This window comes from Sebastes umbrosus, chromosome 11, assembly GCF_015220745.1.
Source record: "Sebastes umbrosus isolate fSebUmb1 chromosome 11, fSebUmb1.pri, whole genome shotgun sequence".
NCBI classification, from domain to species: domain Eukaryota; kingdom Metazoa; phylum Chordata; class Actinopteri; order Perciformes; family Sebastidae; genus Sebastes; species Sebastes umbrosus.
This window is the reverse complement of record NC_051279.1, coordinates 13654898-13667576: the sequence shown is the minus strand read 5'-3', so window position 1 is coordinate 13667576 and position 12679 is coordinate 13654898. Positions and strand designations below refer to the sequence as shown.

General features: G+C 41.1%; 1 protein-coding gene across 1 annotated transcript; it reads right to left on the bottom strand.

Annotated features, from left to right (window-relative positions):
- Nucleotides 1–3628: 3628 nt before the first annotated feature.
- p3h3 (prolyl 3-hydroxylase 3) lies at nucleotides 3629–11250 on the bottom strand. The gene is made up of 16 exons (XM_037786215.1): nucleotides 10785–11250; nucleotides 8990–9174; nucleotides 8670–8828; nucleotides 7630–7822; nucleotides 7423–7554; nucleotides 7135–7277; nucleotides 6881–6970; nucleotides 6747–6799; nucleotides 6586–6665; nucleotides 6371–6498; nucleotides 6188–6283; nucleotides 5874–6024; nucleotides 5578–5695; nucleotides 4722–4797; nucleotides 4499–4639; nucleotides 3629–4001 (listed from the first exon to the last, which is right to left on the bottom strand). Exons 1-16 carry the CDS (start codon nucleotides 11074–11076, stop codon nucleotides 3822–3824), a joined length of 2217 nt encoding a protein of 738 aa, XP_037642143.1. The 5' UTR covers nucleotides 11077–11250; the 3' UTR covers nucleotides 3629–3821.
- Nucleotides 11251–12679: the final 1429 nt, after the last annotated feature.

Below are 12679 nucleotides of genomic sequence, written 5' to 3'. Positions count from 1 at the left end.
TTGACCTAATGTCACACCCAAGTGTCCCCCCGTTCTGCTCTGGTGGGACCTAAGCACAAAACAAACTCCTAAACTCAGAGGTTCCGCTTTTAATTTTCGCCCTTGTCTGTTAGAGAGTGTGTGCATCCCTCAGCTGTGACACATTATCTAACAAAGTAAATCACCTGTGTGTTCGTTATGAAACAGCACAGCTTGTGCTCTCTATCATGAGATAACACCTTCAGGCAGAAGGGTGGCTCTGTTAGTACAACGACCACATTTCACCCAAAACGCCTGGGATAAAGCCCCTTGAATCAGCTGCTGAAGTGGTGTTGGGTAAGATGCTGATAAGTTTAACTTGTCCTTTATTGGAATCGTGCTTTATTACAGGACGTCATCCGCTTCTCCCTGAAGTTTTCACATTGATCTTTTGGCAGTCACGAGAGCGAGTCAGCAACAATGTTTACTTAAACTATTGTCTATTGTAGAATACACAGTTTGCTGTGAACAAACATGGAGAAACCAGCTGTGAATGTCTTTCTTTGGTACACTGGGGTTCCAGTTAAACTGGTACTTGTGGCACAATTATTGAAATCACTAACTCATGTATCTTTTCCAGGTATGCTAAAGCACATTATCTGCTTTAGACACTTTTCGCAAATAAATATGCACAGATATTTACATTAGACACATTATTCAAAACTAAAAGCCTGAGTGTGGTGTTTGCTAAACACTGCCACTGAAATACCACACTCAATTATCAATCACCTGCATCCAGAATGCACCTGTGAAAACACCTGTAACCAATTAGATCACTTAGAAATCAGAGCATGAACACTATAAACCAGATTCAGGTTTGCTCTGTGGTGTGCACAACAATGGAGAGAGAGTTAGAGGAATGTAATTGCAATATAGTGTACACATACTGTTGTTTACAGTACAATACTGTAACTACGTTCACGTCATTGTCAGTTAAAGTAATTGTGTTTGTTTCCCCATTGCATTTGTGTTCATAGTCTATATGTACACATCAGTGTGCAGTTGACATGTGGAAAGAGCTATTTATCTGGTGTTTGTGTGTAAGTTGTGAAGCAAAAATACAAATTTTAGAAGAGTTCATATATTTGTGAGGTGTTGAAGTGTTTGCTTTTGCAAGACAGAAAGATATTTGTGTATATGTTTTTGTTTTTTGTGTGTCGAGTTTCGACAAAAAGGGCCCTAGTTTCAGAAATTGTGTTTTAGCAATTGCAAAAAAGCTGTAATTCTGCCTCCTGCTTTTCAACGCTAGATGTTGTGTAGAAAACAGAGGAATGTAGAAAACAGAGGAATGCTGGTGTAGCTGATCGTGACCTTTGACCTCCATGTACGACGGGGGCAAAAGTAAAGGAAAGTTTCCTTCAAGGTTCAAGTATCAGATTGTCACTTGCTGTGCAAACTCTTAAGGAAAAAGATTCAGACATTTAAACAGCATCATTGTGACTCTTACAAAGTATGGACGTCTTCTGTCGGCTTGTGTTGCGTCTGTGTTTATTTTATGTTTCAGTGTGAATAGATTCAGCTCGGTAGTTTAAAAGTGTTGACCTTTGTTCACTCGAGCACGGTGACGACAGAAGCAGACCGTCCGTTTTGGCTGAGCTGATCCTGGATTTGGAGAAATGGCGTTGCGGGCTGTGAGCTGGAGCGTAAAAAAACAAGAGAAAACCAAAACGAGGAGAAAAAGAGGATTTGTTAGCCGTCGCACTGACACTGGCCAGGATAAAGACAGACAGAGGGTTACTATTTAAAGACCAGTGTTGTCTTGATCTTGCATTATCCCTACTATAAAACATTATATTTTACTATTTGTAGCTTGGATTATGACTAACATTGCTTTAGTTCTTGTGGCATTTTTAAAGTCATATGAAGTTTGTACCAATGTTAACTCATTGTTAGAAAAGCAGAGTGTTTTAAAGACTATAAAGCCCAGCAAGGCTCACTGAAACCTTTAACCTTGTTTTGAATAAATGGGGTGTAAGTGGGTGGAGAGAGGAGGGGTGACTGGATTAAATGCCATATCGGTCAGTCACAAACAACTATTGTGACATGAATGTAGAATCATAAACTTAATCCTCCTAGTGTATCTCATGTTACACCTAAAAATGATGTAAAGCATCACACAGGAAGGCCAGAAATCATCAGTAGACACATAACAAGGAGCACAAATAGTAAGATAGTTAATGCATGGAAGTGCAACGTAAGGGATGAGTGACGTCAATGGCTCGCTACACACAGCACTCAGTTATAATGACAACAGGATGCTGTGATTTCAGTTTTGGAACCACGCTGTTAGGCCTTACATAATTTCTGCTAATCACATAAAATATGGAAATGTGACATCATGCAGCTGTAAATTTCACGCTCTTCTGCCAAGTGTGTAATTAGAACAGTAGACAGCCAGGGTGCTTAGTGTGAGGATATCTAGGATGCACTATATAGACATAACACCTACTTTAGAGGAGATTAATGCAGACTTTTAGGGTGCTGTGAGGTTTCAGCGCGTCAGGGAGGGAAAGGGTTAAAACCAAGGCTCCATTAAACAGGCCTGCCGACCCAATTCTGCGGCGGTGGGGGATTATAACACAGGGGGGAGTGAGAGTGTTAATATGGGCCATAAACAGTACTTGACTCGGTACCTAATGCACTAGACGAAAGCAGAGGAGGAGGCACTGGTTGTAATGGGAAGGATAAGATGGAAGTGGGCTGTCGAGTGTCGCTCCGCTGGATGTGAATGATTAAATGATCTCTCGCTGGATTACTATTCCATATTCTAAATGGGAGATTTTTTAAGCTTCATAAACAAATGCACTCATTTATCAGGGATTAACGGTAATCTCTCTATTTCTATCCTCCCCCCCTGCACCTCTCTCTCTGTTCCCTTTTCTCCCTCTTACTGCCTCCAACTGTAGTTTCTGATGTACTGCGCTAATGTAACTACTTTTACTGTGTCGCTGTCTAATCGCCTATCTTATCACATGCTTCTACGCTTAACAGACTGAGGAAAGTGGTAACCCTCTAGCTTTATTTTTAATCAGTAGGCAGCCACAGAGGGTGTGAGATAATCACTTAATACATTACACAGTCTTTCTTTAACTTTTATGTCCTCTCTTTGTCTCCAATGCTGTTTTAGTCCCTCACTTGTGTGGATACGGTATATAATTAGTACTCAAAAGACATAGGTAAAGAGTCACATTTATTTTTTCATTTTGAAAGGGAGTGATATCGGTCAGTCAAGCTGCTAAAACCAAAAATCAGATTGACATTAGAGGGAAAAAAGGACCACATTTCCCTCACTTATCTTCATCATATACAGTGTAAGTACATTATATACAAACAAGCAGGCAGCTTTACATAAAAAGGCAGCAGGATGAATGAAGAGAGTGACTGTGTGGGTAAAAAGTGAAAAATCACGTGTTCATGGTGGGTGTAATGGTCCTGTTATGGGATGGTGGACGCAGATGAAAATGGATTCCAGTTATGGCTGCCCCCTCTTTGTCGATTAGTCGACTAATCGGTCGTTTTGGTCTTAGTCTACTAAGATTTCTTTAGTTGATAAGTCATTTTTTATGGGGTTTTTTTCATGCTGAATGACTTATTTCCAAGAAATTTATGAGCACATCTCTGGTAAACACAAAATTTAAAGTGGTGCTTGCGTGATTTTTGTGGAGAAACTCACAGATCTGTTTATTAAATCAACTAATTAGTCGACAAAATTGTACGAGTGTTAGTCGACTAAGGATTTCTTTGGTCGGGGACGGCCCTAACTCCAGTTTTGGTGGTTCAGTCTGTCAGGTTTGTTCTGACTCTCACAGCTCGTCTTTGCCCCCCGTCACCCTGCCTCTCCCTCGGCTCTTGTTCTTCGGCGCTTGGCTCCGAGCGTTCCTGGCGGGGGTGGCGCCGCCGCCGGCCTTTGCCTCCTCCTTCTCGTCTTTTTTCACCACACTCTGTCCATCTGCAGCCCACATGGCCTCTGCCTCCTCTCGCTCCTGAGGGAGAGAAACAAAAGCATAGCAATGAGAGATAAAATATTGATTTGAATAATTTGCATAATGAGTGGCCACTATGACATGAAAAGCAAGTTTGGAAGTGACTGATTACATTTATTCCCGCTAGAGTAATTCTACTTTATATCCTTATACTGTCTGGGAGAATATTCTGAAACCGGTTATTTGTATTTTTCTCAAAGTGGTTCTCCTCTATTAGAATATATCTACATAGTTTTTGCTGAACAGCAGCCATAACGGTAAATATTAAAAAAAATCTTCAAATATATGATAAACCTAAAGGACATTGATGTGGTTTGATCAAATGCCGGGCATTGTGAATGCCAAAACATGAAAACCACCACCAGATTTGCATTGCACTCCAGCTGGTCTCGTTATCCAACACCGGTGTCACGACATTAACAATCACATGACTGCGAGCGTCAGGTCCGACCTGAGGAGGAGGTCATTGCCGCCGTGTGTGTCGTCATAATGCTCACCATGTCCCTGTAGGGCTTCTCTTTTGTGAACCAGAGGGCCAGCGCGTACCGCCGGCCACTGGTCACTGCAGTTACACCATGTGGATTTACTGGACCTGAGGAGAAGCCCACCAGTCGGCCACAGCTGGGTTTTACTCGAGCCTGGAGACATGGAGAGAGAGGGAAGAGGTCAAGGGAAGTGAGCTCAGATAGAATCTGGGGTTAACGTTGAAAAGAGACTTACTGTTACTGTCTTGGCATCCTTCTTAGTGAAGAACAACTCTCCTCCATCAAAGTTGTCATTCAGGTAGAGAATGGCACTGTGAGAGAAACGGGTCATTCAGCCATAAAAACAACCATTATGATCTCAGTTCAGCTTTGAATTAAAGTAGATTCTCAATACATTTTACACAAAATAAACAAAATAAACATTTTTAGACCTGATCTTAAAGGAACAGTGTGTAACATTTCGGGGGATCTATTAGCAGAACTGGAATATCATATTCATAACTATATTTTCATTTGTGTATAATCATCTGAAACTAAGAATCGTTGTGTTTTCGTTAGCTGAGAATGAGCCCTTCATATCTACATAGGGAGCTTGTCCTCTTCACGGAGTCCGCCATGTTGCTACAGTAGCCCAGAACGGACAAACCAAACACTGGCTCTAGCGAGAGCCTTTCGTGTTTTTTTTGTAACCTGAAGGCCACCGAAGTTCTCCAACATGCTTGTGAAATTGCGGTAACGTGAGCAGCAGAGTGTAAAACCGTGGTACCGCCAGCCGCTGTCTGACTTCCGTTGCTTCCGTGTTATTATAATAAAGATGAACTCTTAGTGAGGTGAACTGCGTTACCACAGTTTTGCACTTTGCGGCTCACGTTACTGCGGTCTTGGAAAGGGAAGAGTGAGCGGAGGGGTACTCGGCTGGTTGCAATCTGCAACCACACCACTAGATGACGCCAAATCCTGCAAACTGTCCCTTTAAAATATTTTATTCCCATTTTTTTTACATGGTTTTACATAGCATAATTAATATAATTTCTCTTTTTGGCTGTTTTCCTCTGCTCTTTCCCGTACGGATTAAGATTATTTTTGTGTACCTCATGTCTCTGTGTATGAATGCTGGTGGTTCCCTCCAGCACTGATTGGTCTCCGGCTCAAGGAGACAGTTGTCAACATGGACAGGATGAGACAGGTCCAGCCTGCCCTTCTGGTCACCTAAGGGAAATCAAACAAAACTCATTTTCTTATCAACACAACAGATTTAAATTCACAGTATATAAAAGTCTGTGAAACTCTGTGGTAGTTCTAGTTCCACATGGTCAGCCCTATTACATTTCCTTCAGCAAGTAACAATGATCTCCTTCATGAGAGATCGAGGTAATGTTGGTGTTACCTGCGATAGCACTGCGGCAGACCAGGTGTGTGAAAGAGGTGAAGAGTACCGAGGGGCTCCTGAAGTAGGAGTGCAGCAGGTCTCTCACTCTCTCGCCCAGCTCATGTAACAGCCGGGCATCTGATTGGTTCACCATACCATCCTGAGCCAACTGGGAAAGAAGATTATGTCAACTTCATGAATTATGTTCAAGCATGACATCACCACTACACACCAAGATAATATGAATTAATTCACATTTAGTTAATTCATTTTGAGTACAGATTATTCAGGTTCGCTCATATTTCTGCCTCCATGGTCTCCTGTTCACCCACCTTTACAGCTCTGAGGACAGTCAGGCCCTCAAACGTCTCATGAGGCGTGTGTGGAGACCGTCGTCCCCGGTAACCGTCTCCAGCAGATGCTGCAGACTATCAGAGATGAGATGAAATGACAGGTGAGATGTTTTCCGGTTTCTATATCTGAGTAGGCCTGACTCTTCAACAATCTGGACTCACCTTTGCTAACTGCAGTATTCTGTCACACTCCTTCTCAGTCATGACTCCGTCGAGTACAACGCGATTGGTCCCGTTCATAACCACGTCGTCCATTGTGATGGTCACACCCACCTGACGAACTGGACCACCTGGAGAGAGGACAAATAAGAAAGGATGAGAGAAGAAACGGGTAAAATGGCTACAGATTGAAAAAGAGGTTGAACTGAATGTCTCACCGGCGAAAAATCCACTGTCATCCACTTCCTCCTTCTGCTCTCCTTCTTTCATTTTATCATTTATTTTCTCTTTTTCAGCTCTGAAAGTGAAATAATACAGAGTTGACTTCACATTAACTTTTACTAAAGCTCTTGAATGGATTTCCTTCTGTCACGCTCACCTCCAAGTATCCCTCAGTGATTCAGGTACAACATCTTCTGGAGTCCAAAGATCCTAAAGGGAAAGTGATCATTACATTTTGTGGATGTCATTTTGTGGATCAGAAACATCTATATTATTTGCTTCGGTACTTACTGGGTCTGTGAAACTAAAGGCAAGGTTCTCCATACCAAAATACAGTAGCTTCTTCTCCTCCAAAGCACGACTAATGTATTTGACAATCTCCTGTGTGACAAATACACACAAACATGTAGTCAGCATGAACAAAAGTAAGAAGATAAAATAGATATTTGAAGTCTGCATTTCTGAAATGACTTCTTAATTGAGTAAAAAATATAAAAGGAACTTAGATTTTTACCACCATAGTGGTGATTTGAATGTAGTCGTACCTGAGCAGGCTGTGTGCCCTGTGACTCTGTGTCTCCTCCTAGTGTATCATAGTAGAGCTGCAGGTTGTCCAAGGAGTCTTTGTCCGAGGGGTAAAACAGGAGAAGAGAGCGAAGTGTCTGCACTGCTCCACTAATATCATCAGCTGTCGGGAAGCAGAAAGGCAAAATAAGGAAGGAGTGGCACTTAAGAGTTAAGAGATGACTGATGATAAAGAAAATTCAGAGGAAGATACACATACACGGAATCATAACATTGAGTGATCTTCATTTTGACCACCAAACCCTGACCTTTAAACTGTGCGATGTGCAGATGCTCCAGCTGTGTGGGCAGGAAGTCCTCCTGAGAAGAAACCCTCCCGGGTCTTGTGGCTATCTGAGTGACACAGGACTGCCGGCACGAGAGCAGGGAGAGGAAGAGAGCTAGACGGGAAAGAAGCACAGTGACAACGGGCCCTTTCCATTCTCTTTCTGCAGAAAAGTCATTTTTCTTTATACCTGCGGCCTTCTCGAACACGCCATCAACGCTGTCCACTCCCCTGTCCTCGGGCAGCCGTTGGGAGGCCACCTCACACTGCACCCTGCACACGTCTGTCTGCCGCAGAGTTTCATTCACACACACTTTCCATTTCTCTGCAGCTTGCACCCAGTCAGAGGAGGCTTCGTACTGAACTGCAGAATCATAAAGGACCTGGGTTTGATGACAAAAAGAAGAAGATGCTGATTTTGTTATAAGAAAATGAAAGTACAAACTTTGACTTGTTCTGCTCATAAAATGTTGGACAGATTTTGAGGCATGCCATACCATGGACGCCTACTTCATACAAGCCTTATCATGTTACATAACAACTGTTTCTGATAGATAAAATAAGTTGCTCAGGCAGATGTTTTCAATAAGTTATAGCAGGGCTGGATTACATGATTTGATAAGAGAAATTGAAGGTGTGAGAGAGGAATTCAGTCCCTCAAGGCCATGGCTGTCTGTCCACACTCACATCTCCAAAATATATCTCTGCAACAGAGAAGGCTGTCGGTTATGTCTAGAAGGTAACCCCCAAGTTGCGAAACTTCACAGACAAACGAGATGGTTAAGGTTAGGCATTGACCTTGAATGGTTATGGTTAGGATAGGTCGTCGGGCAGCGAGTCTCACAATATTTTCTCGCAACTTGGGGGTTACCTTCTAGACACAACCAATTGATGATGACCCGATAAATCAGTGCTGTTTACCCAAGTAAAATGACATACTTGGGTATATCAAATTCTGAGCCAATAGAAAGTGATGAACTGAAGCGTAACATTTTAATATTGATCATTTTCCTAAACAGTAGTGAACAAACAAAGTATGTCTATAGTAAGCTTGACTCTCTACCATTATATATTATATTCTCTGTCTTCCCTTTAGTGTTATTTTGTATAGTAACAGGCAAACCAGTGCAGTTTGTGGACATTGCACTAAATGATTTCTGGGTAACGTTAACTTGCTGCAACTCCATTCCCGTCTCCTTTACAAAGACACCATTCCTCCCTCCTCCTCACCCAGTGTTTCTCATTCTCAAGCTCTCTGTCCTGGAAGGCATCCTCCGTCACTCCCTCCATCCGTCTGTACTTCTCGATGTTGTTCCTCATCTCTAAGTGACTGGGGTTGGCCACAAAGTAGGTATGAGCTGCTGATGCCGCCTTATGCAACTTTTCCAGCTGATGTGCAGAAAGAGAGCAAACAGGGTTAGAGAGTCACAGCATAGACATTGAGCTGTACACCTCTAAATGCCACTTTGAAATAAGAAAATCTATCAGCAGTAATGAGAACAACTATTAGTACGTCACAGACTTTTATGGCTGCCTGAAGAATAGCTTACCTTGTAGTACGTGACCTGCAGGAAGTTATAAGGGTTGCGAGTGCCGAATTCATAGTCTATGTCGGTAGAGACAGGGAGCTGTCCTGCAGGTGTGACGGAGCGTCCCATACAGAACCTCAAACATTCAGCTCTCTGCTGCACCCAGTCCCAGGTCCAGAGGTCCCACAGACTCCCCTCTGCAGAGTCTAACAGTACAGAAAGCATGAATCATTTTTGGGAAAAATATACCACTGAAAATTGCCTGCCCTCTATACAAAAAATAATAATGTCTAAATACTAATAATAGTTTATACATCGCTAACATTTGGAGTATATTTGGAGCCTCTTGTGTTTGAAATCTACATGATATACACTGGTAAACAGTTTAATTGGCACATTGAAAAATATGATTTATAATGTAATCAACCTAATTCGTATACATGTTTTTCTACTCCTTTTTGCTTTTTCAATGCACTTGTCTGCTGCTTTTGATTTCATGCTCAGAAGTTGGGAATCAGGGAAGCTGACAGCGACTTTGAAGTAATCTAGTTTCCCCACCAGTAATGATCTTTGATCCAAAGCAGTTGGTTTGGCTAACTGCTTGGCCTAATGCCAGTAAAAAGTAAAGGAAAACAGTTAAATATAATGTTTTTTTAATGAATTCATGAATACTTTATTCTGATGGGTCATAAGATGATTAAAAGAAAACCGGTATTTCTGTTACACAAAATTATATTTACTGAGTTTTCTTTTTGACTTTTTCTAGGGAAAAAAAAATCACTCTTTGGTTGAACTGCGGTGATGGCAACTAATGTACACACTGGAGTCACACGTAAACATCACTTCATTCAAAGGGTCACAAGCCAAAAAGGTTTGGAGCCACAGGCATAAGCATATGGCGAGCAGTAGTGGAAGAAGTACTCAGAACCTTTATATCAAGTAAAAGTAATAATACCACAGACAGTGTAGAAATACTCTGTTACAAGTAAAAGTCCTGCATTCAAAATCTTACTTGGGTAAAAGTACAAAAGTATTAGAATCAAAATATACTTAAAGTGTCATTCAGATTCAGATTATTAATACAAAATATAAATCTGTAAAGTAGCTAAAGCTGCCAGATAAATGTCATGCAATATATACCTCAAGTGCAACTACCTTTGTTTACATTTTATTTATTACATCTACCAGACCTATTTTACAAGTGCAATTACCTCTGTTTACATTACATTTATATAACCTATTTTATTCATCTGTTTATATTTATTTATTACATCTACTTTACCTGTTTCATTTGCTTTATAACTGTGTGTTTACCTGTTATATGTTTTACCTGCCTCGTTTAGACTTGTCAAGTATTTGTTTTAAAGCACTGACCAGAAGAAGTGTCAAACTGTGAATCTCGTTGTATTTAACACGATGACAATAAAGCTTTCTATTCTATTCTAGAAAGTATATTTCCCTCTGAGATGAAGTGGAGTAGAAGTATTAAGTAGCAGAAAATGGAAATACTCTAATAAAGTACAAGTACTATACCTCAAAATTGTACTTAAAAGTACAGTATTTGAGTAAATGTACTTTGTTACATTACATCACTGATGGAGAGGTAATGAAAGTGAAGTATTACATTTAATTAACATGTCACTGACTGTGGCATTCAAATGTGAATTTAATTCATGTATCGTCCATGTAGATTAAGGAATTACTAATAAATAACTACTTAACAAGACCATAATAAACTGGGCACACCGCTGACTCCATAACACCCACTACTCTTTCCCTCTGCACACACAGGTACAGTGTGTACATGGTAACTTACCCAGGTGATTGAAAGCTTCTCTCCCAGCTGCCACACAGTCATCATGACACTGTCTGCGGACTCTGGACAGACTTTCCTTGGTGATGATGGCTTTCTCCAGCAGCTCTGCAGCCTTCACCCACTCTCCTCCGAAGTACGAGCGCACTCCGCTGTAATACAAGAAGTCATAGGGCTGCAGCAGAGACACCACAGTAGAGCTGCCTCTATCCGCTGAAGTTACTTTAAGTAACGCTATAATAACAACAAAATGAAACGCCACGTATACAGTGAGGTGTTGAGAGTGCAGCGCCATGGTCCGAGGAAGCAAACCCCTGCTGAGCAGAGTGGAGAGGAGAAGGAGGGACTAGTAGAGGGAGATATTTGGGGAATGAAGGAGAGAGAAAGTTTCCTCCCATATGAGGACATTTAAACTATCGTTTCACATGATGTAGTCACTACTGCTCCGCGTAAACGCTTGTAATTTTAGTTTAAATCAGGCTAAATGTAAATTTAATTACTTGTTTTTGAGCCAATTAACGCGAGAAGATGTGTTTAATAAGATTGCAGTCAAGGCCTATGGAATAGTGATGTGTTGGTCACGAACGAGTTGGCTCTTTGAGCTGGCTCTTTTAAGTGAACGATGGGAGCCGGCTCAGCAGCAGCATAATTATTAGTGGAATCTTATAATAATAATAATAATAATAATACATTTTATTTGGTGGCGCCTTTCTGGACACCCAAGGACACCTTACAAGAATTAATTAAAACATAGACAGATAAAACAATATAAAAACAACAGGACATGACAGAGACATATTTGTACAGACACATAGGATGGGTGATGATGAGTGCTAGAGAGAGTATGCCAGTTTAAACAGGATTATATATAGTTTGCTTTCTTTTTGGTGTATTTGTTTGTATTGGTTAGGCCAAACCTGTTTTACCATTTTTTTCCCCTGGGTGGATGTTAGGAGGTAATTGTCTTGTGTTCTAATTAATACATTTCTTAACCAGTTCTTATTATTTGTTTTGCTTTACTAAGTCACGTTTTGTTCAGAACACTCCATCAACATCTAAAACTCAACTATGGCACATTGATAACTGATATAATGGGTGAAATGTGAGAAATACATAATGGACACATAATTGAGTTTTTTTTGGATAGTTTCTGAATGAATGTTACCCTGGATCTGTCACGGTGTGAACATTTTCCCAAAATGTATTTCATTGGTTTAGTTTTTGTGCGTGTATGTGTGTGCATATGCGTGCATGTTTGTATGAAGATGATATCCATGCTTTAAACGTTTTTTAATTTAATTCAAGGTAGAATGATAGAACGATCTTCTCCGCGCCATAGGAGAATAAATGCATTGACTGTGACTGAATGTTGTGTTAATGTCCGTGCGACCAATCAGGTGATCCCATCAAGCAGGGAGGGGCGGGGGTGCGCAGCGCGCTGACGGTCTACAGGTACAGAGCAGGAGGGAGAGGAGGAGAGAAAGAGAGAGAAGAGTGCGGTGCGCGAATAGCAGACAAGATGAGTGACAGTCAGAAACGAAGCAGCATGTAAAATTACGGTATTCTGGAAATTTAAAGGTTTAGTATAATTATATTAAATTAAAATATAAATTTGGCTGAATTATAAAAGGCAGAAGTGGTAAAATGAAGAGCCGTTTGGGAGCCGAAAGAGCCGGCTCTTCTCTTCTTGGTGAGCTGAGCCAAATGATCTGGCTCACTAAAAAGAGATGGAATTCCCATCACTAGTTGCAGTACGTCTGTTTAGCCGCCAGAGGAAGCCGTTGGTTGAGGCCAACAGACGTTACCGTAAATATACAAATAAAAGAGGATGAACTAAATTAATAACTATCTGGTGAACACGTAAATCGTTTGTCTGTTAATCAATCGATCCCCCCATA